The sequence below is a fragment of the Vulpes vulpes genome, chromosome 6, assembly GCF_048418805.1.
Source record: "Vulpes vulpes isolate BD-2025 chromosome 6, VulVul3, whole genome shotgun sequence".
In the NCBI taxonomy this organism is placed as follows: Eukaryota; Metazoa; Chordata; class Mammalia; order Carnivora; family Canidae; genus Vulpes; species Vulpes vulpes.
The window spans coordinates 77,030,383-77,044,851 of record NC_132785.1 but is presented as its reverse complement, the minus strand read 5'-3'; the positions used below and the strand labels follow the sequence as shown (position 1 = coordinate 77,044,851).

Sequence of the window (14,469 nt, the reverse complement as noted above, 5' to 3'; positions counted from 1 at the left end):
TTAAGTATTAAAACACAAAATATTAAAATATACAAAAATATTTTTCACACTGCGTTAATAAGAATGCAAAACTACAAGCAACTTAAATATTCAATCTTAAGGGAAGAGTTAAAATTATGGTGCATCCGCCCACTGCAAACTATGTAGTACATTAAGACGATATTTATAGAGTAAGTATACTGGAAAATGCTTATGAAGTGTTAAGTAGGGAAAGCTAGATACTAAGTTGCATGTGTGGAATTAACTTGAGAGATATTCAGTGGCTGCCATGTGTATTTGTAGGAGACCCAGTCAGAGCTGTTTTTTATCTGCTATGCATAAGTACAGCCACACAAATTGTTAACAGTTATAGTTGGTCAGAATTTCTGACCTACTGTTAAGTGTTTTTAACATCATCAATAGATACAGAAGTGCACAAAATAAACAAAAATCTTAGGTATCATAGATGAGTCATTTCTATCAAGAAAATAGACAATAAATGTAATAAGTAAAATGTATACTTTCTTAGAACATAAGTTCTCTAGAGTAAAAGCAGGGAAGGGGATAGGGAAAATGCTTGTGAAAACCTCACTGCAAGGGGGCATTTGAATGGAACTGAAGGAGTTAAGAAAATAAGCCATGTGAATATTTGAGGGGGTGAGTGATGCTTCGGAATAGGAACAGAAAGTATAAAGGCCTTTAGGTGCAAGTGTGCCTGGTATGTTTGTGGAACAGCAAGAGAGAGGAGTGTGACTAAAAGTGCAGGATGGTGCCAAGTGAGGGCCAGATCAAGAAGCCCTGTAGGGGGATGCCTGAGCAGCCTCAGCACTTGAGCATCTGTCTTTGGCTCAGGGCATTATCCCAGTTCGGGTACCGAGTCCCACATCAGGCTCCCTGTGAGGAAGCTTCTCTCTCTGCTATGTCTCTGCTTCTCCCTGTGTCTCTCATGAATAAATAAATAAAATCTTAAAAAAAAATAAGTCTTGTAGGTTTATACTCAGAGTGAAATGGCAGGCCACTTAAAGGTTCTTAGCAGAGGAGTCATGGAATCTAATTTATATTTTAATAGGATTGTCTTGGAGACTGTGTTGAGAATAAAGCAGGTAAGGATGGAAATAAAAAAAAAAATCATTAATAGACTTTGCAATAATCCAGGCAAGGAGATGATGGAGGCCTGAAAGATAAGAGTAGCACTGGAAGTGATGAGAAGTGACTGACTCTTGATATGCACCAAAAAAGTAGAGCCAAGAGAACTTCTTTACAGATGGAATGTGGAGTGTGAGAGAGAAAGAGAAATCAAGGTTAACTCTGGGATTTGGGGTTAAGTCACCACTAGGGTAGAGATGCTCTTTTCAGACAGAGCCTGAAGAATGAGCAGGTTTTCAGGGTAAGTTCATGAGCTTGGGTACTCATGAGCTTGGGGTATTAAATAGGGGTACTTCTATACATCCAAGGTGTGCTAGGCAGCCTTTAACCTGGCCCCTAAGGATCCTTGCCTCCTGGTATTCGTGCTCTTATGTAATTCCTCTCCTTGATCATGAGCTGCATTAATGACTCACTTAAAAAAAATGACTTATTTTGAAATCATTATAAATTCATAGGAAGTTAAAAAAAAAACCCAGATGCATAGATCCCATGCACCCTGTATCTGACCTCCTCTAGTGGTTACTATCTTGCATAATCCCAGTATAGTACCTAAACCAGGAAACTGACACTGTGGCACAACCCATACAGCTTATTTAGACTTCACTAGCCTCACATGCATGTGTGTGTGTGTGTGTGTAGTTCTATGCAATTTTATCACATGTAGATGTAACCAAGACCACAAGCAAAGACACAGAACTGTTCCATTACTAAAGGATCCATTGTCCCATCCCTTTGTAGCCACAATCCTTTGTCCTGGTATAATTTTTAACTATATTTATTTTGTTCTAAAAAATGTCTTATCTTATTTTTAAAAAATTTTTATTTATTTGTTCATGAGAGACACAAAAAGAGAAGCAGAGACATAGGCAAAGGGAGAAACAGGCTCCCTGCGGGGAGCCCGATGCAGGACTTCAGGATCACGACCTGAGCCAAAGGAAGATGCTCAATTACTGAGCCAGCCAGGTGCTCAAAATGTCTTAAAGATAAATTATATGGTCATCCTACCTAAGACCATACTAGCTTAAAATGGACTGTTCTTCCCTTAATGCAGAATCTATGTGGGCCTGAATTTATCAGTTCATAAATATGTATCTATGATATAACACTAAAAATTTATAAAATCACACTTTCTAATTTAAATGACACTGAATGTTATTCAGCCTCCTCGTTTTAAAGATGTAAAATAATTTGACAAGATCATATAGTTTGTGTTCATGTACAGCAAAGACAAGAAAACAAGTGTCTGACACCTACACAAATGTTCTTTCTACTACCATACCATATGGAATAATCTGTCCAACTTTTTAGATTATCCATACATTTTCTCAGTTGTACAACATATTTGCTCTCATTATCTTATAAATGTGGGAGGCAATATCCAGACATTCCCAATGCTATGTAGCTAGTGAATGGAGGAAATTCAGGATTTTAAATTCCAGATGATCTACTACTGATAGTTATTCACTAGAAAATAATCTAAAGCCATATCCCACAGACAATAGAAGGGTGGTAACATCTGGGCATATCAAAGACAGTCCATTAACATGGCCAATATAGGCAAGCAACTAATAATTCATCTCAATATATGATTTCATCATAAGAAATATTATTTACTATCAAATGTAGTGAATAGTGCTTGCTATTTACTCAGTCTCTTAAAAGAGCTTATCCGTCAGTGAATGCTAAATAGCAAAGGAAAAAATGCATAAACAAAAATCTCTTCTATTGATATTTTTAGGTCAATAGTAAAAAACTAGAATTCCTGATACTGCATTGTTCAATTCTTGTGTGAAGAAACTTTAGCACAAGATGGAAATCTTTTTAGAGAGTTTTAGGTAGGCCCAGTTAGTGACTATGAAGACATTATTCCAGAATAATTCCTTATCTTCCATGTCTTGAACGTAGTAAATACTTAATATGTTGACTTCAACTAGGATAGATTAAAATGGATTTCTGGTTTAAAAAACTTACTGATTATGTAATCGGTTCAATAATGGGCTAAATTCCAAGCGAACAGCAATCTGAAAAGGCTATGATCCTTTATGCTCAAGAAATTTCTGATTTAGAGATAACATGTAAGCAATCAACTACATACTAGAGACAGAATTAAATAAAACTCATAAAAGAAGAAGACTAGAGGAAATAAAAAACACATGACACATTTAGGAAGTAGTGGGGGATGGTTAGGGTTTATCAAGACTACAAAGAGAAATGGTAAGAAAAAAAAGTGAAAAAGAAAGTGAATGAAAGAGAAGAAGGAAAATTAAAACAGGCAAAAGTTGTAAGTGGAGTCTTAAATTCTTAAGTATTAAAATAGGAGGTTTAGATTATACTCTACATATAATATAAAGCAACTTAAATCTTTTATTTATCTGAGCATTATTTCACTCTTGCTCTCGATAGTTACTTTCTCTATGTATATTTAAGGAATTATTCCCATTGTTGCTCTCAGGGTATTTAAGATACTATTCCATTATTACTATTGAGAAATCAGTGAAGGCTAAATGCCATTCCTGTGTTAAATATGTCTTTTCTAATGGTTGTTTTTAAGAGCATTAACTTCAGTGTTCTGCAGTTTCTCCTAATATGTCATACCTGGAATTCATTTGATACCCCTAGATCTAAGGCTTTGTCATTTAACAATTCTGGAAGATGCTCAATCATGATTTCTTTGTATCTTGCCTTTTCCTTGTTCCCTATATTATCTATTCTAGAATTCTAAATGTTTATTTTAGCTCTTTTCACTCAATCTTTTGTGTCTTTTAGTGTATATTTTTCATTACTTTGTCTCTCTGGATTCCATTTCCATACTTGGTTAGATCTATCTTCTAGTTCACTAGCAGTTTCTTATATTGTATGTAGTCTGCAGTTAAACCTATCTGCTATTTAATTTTAATTATTAATTTCTGTAAATTCAATCTCATTAGTTTTCCCAAATTCACTTGATCACTTTTGGTCATTTTTCCTTACTCTTATTTTCAAGTATCTCTTTTTAAAGAGATTACTCAAACACTTATGTTATATTCTGTGACTAGTAATTAGAGTACCTGAACTATTTGTTGTTGAAGTATATGATTCTGTCATCTTGTGTTTTCACTAACTTTCATTAAAAGTGCCTTTTTCTCTTATATGTTTTTTGATAGCTCTGGGTCTTCGAAATTTTATTTGTAAGAAATCTTACAGGCTACATGGAAGGTAATTTGCTTTGGTCTGTTGTCTATGGGCCCCTCCAGGGTAGGACTACTTTAATTAAATCCTCAGCTTTTAGAACTACACAAATAGCAAGAATTCAGGCAACCTGTGTAGTTCTAAACCTGCCTGAAAGCTGCCCAAGGAAGATGAATTCTCAAAGATTTCACCCCCTCCACAGTCAAGAAAGTCAAATTCCTTTGTTACCTCATTTTGTAGCAAGCACTTGACTCTTGTTCACCTAAACACTAATGGTGTGGCCATTATGATACCAGCTTTAAGAGAGGATATCTCATTACATTCTCTGGCTTAAACAGGCTCCAGGCTCTATCTCTTGTTTGTCTTGCCCTTCAAACCATTAAAATGGAAAATTCACCAAGGTTTGACAAATGCTCTCAGGGTGAAAGACAACTTTAGGCAATCACTTAATTCTCATGTTCCCCTCCCACCTCCATCTCCCACCCCCCATTTCTACTTTGTTTTAAGTTTTTGTAAATTCTTTATCTTCCTGTCTTCTCTATGATGTTGCTGTAAAATATATTTAAATTATAAAATTTTAGCCATCCGTTTTCATTGTTTTTATCAGAAGAGTCATCCAGGATATCTCTATTTTCTCGCAGTGTTGAAAATGCAAGACAGTGAATGTTTTTGAATAGCAAAGTGTCACTTGTGTTTTAGAATTATAGCTAATGAAAGTGACAACTGGTTAGACAGGTGAGAAACTAAAGTCAGAAAAGTTAGGAAGGTACAGGCATACCTCAGAAGTATTATGGGTTTGGTTAGAGATCCCCGCAATAAAGCGAATGTTGCAATAGAGTAGTTAAATGAATGTATTGCCTGGTGCATATAAAAGTTATGTTTATGCTATACTATAATCTGTTAAGTATGCAATAGCATTATGTCTAAAAAGACACAAGGTACACACCTTAATTAAAAAACACCTTATTGTTAAAAAATGCTAACCATCATCTGAGCTTTCAGTGAGCTGTAATCACTGATCACAGATCACTATAACAGATATAACACTAATGAAAAACTTCGAAATATTTTACAAGAGTTACCAAAATGTGACTAAGAGACACAAAGTGAGCAAATGGTGTTGAAAAAATGGCTCCAGCAGATGTGCTTGGCATAGGGTTGCCACAAACCTTCAATTTGCAGAAAATGTGTTATCTGCAAAATACAATAAAGTGAAGCACAATAAAACGAGGTATGTCTGTATTATTATCATCTAGATCATGAACCTGAAGTAGGGTAGGATAATAAAAACAGAGGAGGGAAAATAGGAGAAAAATCATTTTTATAAAATTGACAGTATTGGATGTTTCACTGCTTTGTTGGTGGATGACAGCTTAAAAAAGACTATGAAAATTACATCAACTATATTAGCCTACATGGTGGTATCACTGATTAAGAGATGTTATTTGACCAATTTGGAAGTAAACAATAGAAAACTGGGGCAGCTGGGTGGGGCAGCTGGTTGAGCATCTGCCTTCAGCTCAGGTCATGATGCCAGGGTCCTGGGATCGAGTCCTGCATCGGGCTCCTCATGGGGAGCCTGCTTCTCCCTCTGCCTATGTCTCTTCCTCTCTCTCTCTGTCCCGTATGAATAAATAAATATTTTTTAAAATAAGACAAAAATATTCAGTGTAATTTAAAATACAGGGCATGTCTACCACCAGAAAAAGAAATCAGGGTATGAGGCCTTAATGTTCTCAAAGTAGCTCACTGGCTAAGGGGCTCAATTGATGTTAATGGCCAGCTTCTCTCAGTGTTTTCTTCATGGCTATAAAATGGTTGCTGCACTTCAGGCAGCAAGGAAGTGTTTAAAGGTAATAAGAAAAAAGAAATGATGCCTGTTATATCTTTCCTATGTAAGGAAAACAATAACTTTTCCTGAGACACTCCAACTTCTCTCACTCCTGCTGAATTCCTCTTATGTTGCATTGGCAAAAAGAAAGGCTGAGGAAGTATTTAACTTCTCCTGCTTCTATAGTAAAGACAAACAAAGGAGAATATGATTGGGAATAAATGTTAAGTTATACAGTCAATAGTGTTAGTCTCAGGTCCTGACTCCTTTCCAGGGAGAAAAGGCTTAGGGAGTCAAATTAGGGATTTGTTTTCAAACTTGTTGAGGTTAAGGAAACATTAAGATATCTAAGTAGAAGGGCAGAAGGGGTAGTCATTAGGACATAAATAATAGGTGATATTGTAGAAATGGATGAAATTAGAACAAACAAGTCTACAATAAAAGAAACTCCAAATGCTGATGAGAAAGTGAAGCAACAAAAATTCATTACTAGAAGGAATGAAAAATGGTACAGCTACTTTGGAAGACAGTTTGGCAGTTTCTTACAAAACTAACTATATTCCTTTATAACCCAGCAGCTGCAATCCTTGGTATTTATCCAAATGACTTGAAAAATGTGCGTCCAAAAAATTCTGCAAACGAATGTTTATAGCAACTTTATTCATAACTGCTGAAATCTGGCAGCAAACAAGATATCCTCCAGTAGGTGAGCAGATAAATAAACTGTATATACCCAGAAAATGCAATATGAAATACGAAAACAAATGATCTATGAAGCCATCAAAAGTTATGGTGAAAGTTGAAATGAATACCTACTTCATGATTCCAACTATATGATATTCTGGAAAAGACAAAACTATGGAGACAGTAAAAAGATTAATGGCTGGCAAGTATTAGGAGGAGAGAAAAATAAATAAGGTACAGAGGATTTTTAGAGTGAAACTCTTCTGTATGATACTACAATGGTAGATAAATGTCGTGTACATTTGCTAGAATGCATAGAAGAAGGTACAGAACTAAGAATTAAGTCACTAAGAGTGACCCTTAATGCAAACTATGGACTATGAGTTATACAGACATAGATTTATGGACTGTAACAGATACAGCAATCTGGTGTTGAATGCTGGGGGTATGTATATGTGTGAAGGCAGGAGGTATGTGGGGATTCTGCACTCTCTGCTCAACTTTGCTGTGAAATTACAACTGCCCTAAAAGAAGAAAGTTGTTTGTTTTTAAAGAATAATAAGGGACTAATCACATAACTTGAAAATAGGAAAAGGAGGCACCAGCTAAATAGTAATCAAAGAAAAAATGGTAACAATATAGCAATAGAGAACTATAGGAAAGTATTTCAAAAGGGTGGGCCCAACAAAATGGAATTGTGTTCTAGTTACATTGACTGTTATACTAAGATAAAGAATAAGTTTCACAGGTTGAATCATCAGAGGTCACTTATAATCTAAGAAAGAAAGGCTTTCAATGGAAGGAATTACAGTGGACAAATCCAACTGTAGGAGGATGTATGATAAAGAAGATAAGTAAATAAAATGAAAGAGGAAAAAGAGGTAGTATATGTGAAATTTTTTATTAAGCCTGATGTCTGCGTATTTATGACTAATGTAAATTTATTTAAAAACATTAAATGTCCAAAACTGTGTTCTTCAAGAACCAATTTCTTAACATAAATTGGTAATATTTACTTTATTTAAATGAGAAAATAAGCTTTTTTTTTTTAAGTAACTCTCAAGGTATAGATTAGTATCGGTTTAAATTTAGCCCTTCATCCTATATGTACCATTGTGTTTTACTTGCTAACAGGAAAAACTGCAAACATTACAAAAGTAGAGGAAAAATGCCATGCTAGCAAATTTAGCTAGTATAAATTCCATGCTACTTCAAAAATAATGCCTATATTATCACCAAAAATCTAATTTTATGCTCTACCATAAAAAATAATTTAGAAAGAATTTCCAAGTTATTAGAATAAACAATGATTTATTATTTGAACAGCACTGTAATATTAAAAAAGTATTTCCTTGTATGCTAATTATATATTTGCCATAATCAATTGGAAATTTCTATATAATGTATGACCATTAACTTGGATTTTTCCCACACATATCTCTACTACTATTTCCTTTATGAATTTCACCACTACACAAGTAAATAAAGCATATATTTTCCAGCTCTTATTCTAGTCTAATTTACCTTTTACTGATATCAATAGTACTATTTATAATAAAATACTAGAAATATTATTGACTGACCAAAAGCTCCTAGAGACAGTGATTATTTTTTAAATTTCTTCCTAAAGCTTATTTAGATACTAACTAAATACTGAATGAGTTAACAAAAAAATGATACTTGTAAGTACATGATAAAAGACAGGCATACTGGTGAGACCAAAAGTTGATTTGTCAACTAGCTTGGTAATAAACTTATTCATAACTTAAATGGTACCTTGAAGATACAGAGTGCAGTAACCAAAGCTCCAAATAAAGAACATCATCCCTGGAAGGTAAGATTAATTTTTAAAAAATGATTCAGAATAAAGCAGGTAAGCATATAATGAATTTAAGGTTTTCTCAGGAGGAAATAGAGCATAAAATAACTAAAAAATTATTAAAAGCCAATGTTATACAAGACAGACATTTTTACAAGAGCTAAAATGAATGCTAGAGCTTTAAAAAGATTAAGTTGATAAGTTTAAAAAAATTCTTCCTCCCATCCCTACTCTACAAAAAGCTTAAGTTGGTTAGTGAATGGTTGAAGTTATGAAAGATTAAAAGACAACAGAAAATTTGACACTTTTGCAGAAAAAGGTGAGAAACTAGAAAAGATTTTAAAATAGTGTATCTGTCAGGAGTAAAAATGTAGCTTTGTTTATATATTATTTTATATAGTCTATAGAGATTTCTACTTTATAGTGATTTTGTTTGGTTTGGTGTTGAACTTCACATTTTTTTTTGGTCTAATCTAACCTTCTAATTTTAATAACCTGTTAGAAATGTGCATTTCTTTCTCTCCATAAATAGCAGGTACCATTTAATTCAATTTAACACAAATACACAACAAAAAGAGCCAAAATAAGACTGTGGTATTATTACGTACTTAACAAACTAGAATTTTAATTCTAGGTCTGTTTTATTGGAAATAGCCATAACATATATGGCACATGAAATCTGTTCTCTGATGTTAATAATAAATTGGCACATACAATGGAGGCTGCCTTTAAAACAAGGTTACTTTCGATTTGCAAGTATACACTTGAAAAAATTATTATACTAAATTTATATCATATGTCAAATTCCTTGGGGTAATTAAAAAGTAATCAAGAATTTACATTTCTTTTCTAATTTATTGTTCTAAGTCTATCTATAAATTTGAGAGAAAATCAGAAGAGAAAATACATTAAACAATAACAACAAAGTTATAAGCTCTTAACTACTCACTGAGAATTTAAAATGAAGCTAAACACATTTGTAGAAAAATCTGACTTCAACCAGACTTCACGCTTTTTGGATAGATGAAAAACCTTTCTCACTTCAAAATGTCACCATTTTTCTCAATTTTGGTAGATAATTCTGGCTTAGTGAGTTACACTGCTAATGCCATAATATTCTCCTGTAATTTGCAGCAAAAATGAATTTAAGATGACAAACTATAACACAATTTTCTTGATGGCACATTTTTTCTTACTGTACCATCACAACAATGATGAATCTTTTCTGTTTCCTGTGGATATGGTTTTGTTTTTAACCAGCTAATGAGAATGTAAGCACCTTGAGGGCAGGAACCACTACTATGTCACAGGTGCTATGCTAGGAATTGAGACAAAGACAGAGGAGGATGAAAAGCCATTAAGTACCATAAGAAAAAATATACGATTAGTAGAATTGATGTCTTTCTTGACTATTGGACCTATATTACAATGAAACAGAACCTCTTGTCATGAAACATGCACTTCACTTGTTTCAAGTTCTAGTAGACTATATTTTCTTTTTTTTGTAATAAAGTAACATTTTAAATACTATTTCAATTCCCAAACATATTCACATACCCTATATTCACATACCCTAGGAAGTGTCAGTTCTGTGGGTTAATAATATCACAAGATTAGTGTAATAAATATTGATGTGAAGAAAAAGCTCACGTTTTTCTTTTTTTTCTTTCAGTGTGGCCACTTTTTACTAACTACAAAAGGTAACGGTATATCATAAAATCAGAAACAGAATGAACACCTACCCAAAGTATTAATGTACCACCACTCAAAATTCAGAAAATACGTTGTTTTCATGTACACATACACGAAATAAAATAATACCACAACAGAAGGGTGCTGTATCTGTGTTTAAAGAAGGGGTTGTTGGCAAACACCACAGCTCACTTCTGCTGAAATGTACACAACTGATATATGCAGCACAGAAAGCTGGCACCACGGGCTTACAACCTTAATTTGCCTGTAAGAAGGAACAGAGATTTACCTTCAGAGCACGTTCTTGATTGTTTTCAGCAGTCAGATGTCTCATGTTGTTTGCTGAAGTCTGGTTCTGCTCTTTCAGATGATGAAGCTCCTGCTCTAGCCGTTTGCACTGCCACAGGGGAAGAATCCCATTAAGTAAAGGAGTTATCGCATTTTTTTTCAAACAAGCCACATGAATTAATGTAAATAATACCAGTGCATTCTCTAAGAGACAAGGTATCTTTTGCAACAAGAATAGTAAGTTAAAAAGTAATGATGAATATGAACAAAATAATATATTGTTTATAGTGGCCTGGCAATTCAATGGCAATTTTGTCTTTTATTAATCTAAATATTATCATAAAATTAGAAAAATACTTGTTTTTTCACAAAGTTAAGATCAAACTACATTGAAAAATGTTTTCTTCACTGATCAAACAGTTTTTATTATATATCTTTTGACTGAATAAAAAGCATGCTTCTAAAAATCAAATGGGGTTCTAAGTAAACCACAATACGATATTCTGTGATGCATTTTTATTAAGTTTTTAAAAATAACAATTATAATATACAGTAAGAGGTTTTACAGATATTAGAAACATCTAAAGAAACAATTCTGTAAGGAAAAAAGAATAACTATAGAGTGCTACAAGGTTTGGAAACAAGTGTTTTTAATTTCTATTTTGACTAAACCTTATTTTTAAGTAAAACAAGTGATAACATATTGAAATGACATTCTGACCTACTGGGAATACATGAAAATATATTTTAAAAATTATACATAAAATCTTAAGTGGGCATCTATGTTGAAAAATAATTGAAGTGCCATGCCATTTGAATATAAGATCTTCACATAAATATATCAAACATTTTACACAATAATTGTATAGGATATAAAGTGATGTGCTGTAAATCAGAACAATATGAAGCTATATGGGGGGGTAGGTAAAGGAATATAGCACTAAACCCATCTCAGGAAAAAGTTAAAAATTAACCTTTTTTTTTCCCCTAATTCACCTATTTTTAAATTAGAATATTTAAGGATTGCCTGGCTGGCTCAGTTGGATAGAGCATGCAACTTCTGATCTTGGGGTCATGAATTTGAGTCCCATGTTGGATACAGAGATTATGTTAAAAAAAACCCAAAACCCCAAAACTAAAAACATTAGCATATATAAGTAACAACCAATAAGGAAATACACATACTGATTCAAGACCTAGAAAAAATTAATTCTAGATTATTTGACAATTGGCTAGTTTTCCTAATGTGTTAAAAGTGATTATTACAATATAACCCACATACAGTCAAAAATCAAATGGGCATCTGACATTGATTTCTTTTACCTATTACCTGTATAATATTCTTGACTCCATAACAGTACTTCTCCTGCTTGAATTATATACAAACCCATTTAAATGAAAAAGCCTAATAAAACTTAGATAATGACGTTTTACAAATATAACATTGAGTATACATGCCTCATGCATATACAATTATAAAATCAAAATACATTTATAAATTAAGCTAAATAATAATCACAAAGTCAAGACTTTAAAATATAAATTTAATTTAGCAGATAAAGTTTTGTTGAAATTAAGTTCTGTAAATACAACTGACTGATACAGTGGCAGAGCATTTCAGGTTGCCATGTCTATTCCAACGTGTGTTGTGACAACTTAATCCACCTAACTCATTGTAAAAAATTATTTGAGCAAAACTTTTGTGACATGACATCATTTGGCCTTTATCTGGAAGGGACATGTGACTTATGAATTATACTCTATAGCCATCCCTTTTAGCCTATAACAATTCAAGTATTTGGTCACAAATGCAACCAAAATACAGATGTGTTTTATGAAGACACAAGTCATAAAAATGAGTAAGACATAGCGGTGAGCATCACAATCTAGCAGAAATGTTCTTTATTAGAATTATCCTCTACATTTTCAAGTAATTTTAATACAGGATTATTACATATTAAGTACTTAAATGTAATGACTGAACATGATCTATGAGGTTACAAAGAGGGGCGTAGATAATTTTGGCTACGGGATAAAGAATGTTTCATGGAGCAGATGATATCTGAGTTGGGCTTATTTGGAGAATATGATTTTATAAGCTGAAAGAGTAGAAGGAGGAAGAATACAGGAGAAAACGTAGAAACATTAAGGGCTATCTAGAGAAAGTGAGAAATCATGGTCACAAGTTGTCTGACCCCCTATTTTTTGCGTTCCTAAGTAAACTAGAAATAACCCAAGGATAGAGACTTCTTTCCTATCTATATGATCCAAAAAATGTGAAATAGTGTAGCCAAAAGAGAAGTGTGCCTTAAGAACAATAAAGCTATTTTTGAACCTGTGGGCATTTATCCACATTGCATCCTTAGGCTCAGTTTTCATGGCCATGAAGTACAAGAGGCCCAGGGACTTGACTTCTCTTCTTTATAAATTAAAAATAGTGTTTAAAGTCAATTCAATCATTTGCAGTGTGAAATTGTTAGTAAATACAAATTCAAAACAAAGAAGAAAGTTATGATATTTATGAGATCACTGGAATTTGAAAACTAATCAGATGTTTCACAATATTCTTTAATTGATAATATTTTTGTTGTGATGATACTTTTGTTATATTTAAGTAAAAGTTGGTATCTTTTAGATAGAAAGGCAATAAAATTTAAAGATGAAGAGGATTATTATGTCTGGTAAATTTCCTTCACAATAACATGAGAAGGAATAAATGAATGGGGGAAATAGATAAAAATGCTGGACAGTTGTAGCAGGGTACAAATATCTTAGGGGCTCAGAGATTCTATGGGTTTCTAAGTTCACTGATAAGAAGAAGAAGGTTAAATTTTTCTGTATAAACAGAACAATTTCTACAATGTGAGTGAACTAAACATATAAAACATAAAAACTGATGGTAAATTTTTAAAAACTTAATTTGGCCTATATTTAATACAAGGTCTATTTTCAGCAGTAATTTCCTCTTACCTGTTATTATTGTAAATTCTGAAGAATTATATCAAGCAGACAATACATTGTTATGGTTGTTTTACATTATATGTGAACTTTCTGAAAGATTAACATGCCCTAAGTTTTTAACAAAAAAGTTCTCTAATATTGTGTAAGTTTTTAACAGCTGCCATTTCTCCCTCTGTGCAATCTGTTTTCAGTCACAGATCATTGTGATCACATACAATCAAATGTCTTCCCCCTTGGATACGATACAATTCTTTCCTTTGCAGACAAAAAATAATACCAGACTCTTCCAGTCAAAACAGAAACTACACTTTGGTGTCAATGTGAATTACGTACTTTGAACTGCAGATGTTTGGAAGCACTTAGGATTATATAAATAAGTTTTTATTCTTCTTTATTTAGAAAAATCTTTAAAAATCACTTTATTTTAGATTTAAAAACAACAACTAGAATGCTTTTCTCACACTGCAATAACATGGAATAAAGAGTTTTCAAATTCAAAGAGTAACTTGTTTCTTCAAAGCCCTGGAAAAATATCAATAACTTGGTTTAACTGAATAGTAAAACAATACTTAGAGGTTTAAAAATACCAATGATTAAAAAAGAAAAACAATAATTATGTGAACAAGTGTCTAAAATTACATACACTGTAGCTGATATGTGTGTATATACACACACACACACACACACACATAAACATATAGAAAACATAGTTATTCAGCAAATATTCATTGATCATCCACTAGACAATATACCAGCAACATGCCAGGCAATGATATGCTTCTACAGATTTATATATATATTTATCTCAATTACATATATACATTTCAGAAATACCATAAGAAAGTAAATAACCAGGGATTTAATAATCAATATAATAATTTATATCTTTTTTTTAAAGTAA

The 14,469-nt window shown here is 32.7% G+C and overlaps 1 protein-coding gene across 13 annotated transcripts in view; it reads right to left on the bottom strand.

Moving 5' to 3' along the window:
- MIPOL1 (mirror-image polydactyly 1) overlaps positions 1-14,469 on the bottom strand; it is a 323,462-nt gene that overhangs the window by 174,150 nt on the left and 134,843 nt on the right. For 12 of the 13 annotated variants that reach the window (XM_026019075.2, XM_072761454.1, XM_072761451.1 and 9 more), the window contains one exon: positions 10,609-10,716. The exons of the other annotated variant lie outside the window; for it this stretch is intronic. In XM_026019075.2, coding sequence (XP_025874860.1) covers positions 10,609-10,716 — 108 coding nt within the window. The remainder of the gene's footprint in view (positions 1-10,608; positions 10,717-14,469) is intronic. 13 annotated transcript variants of the gene reach the window in all.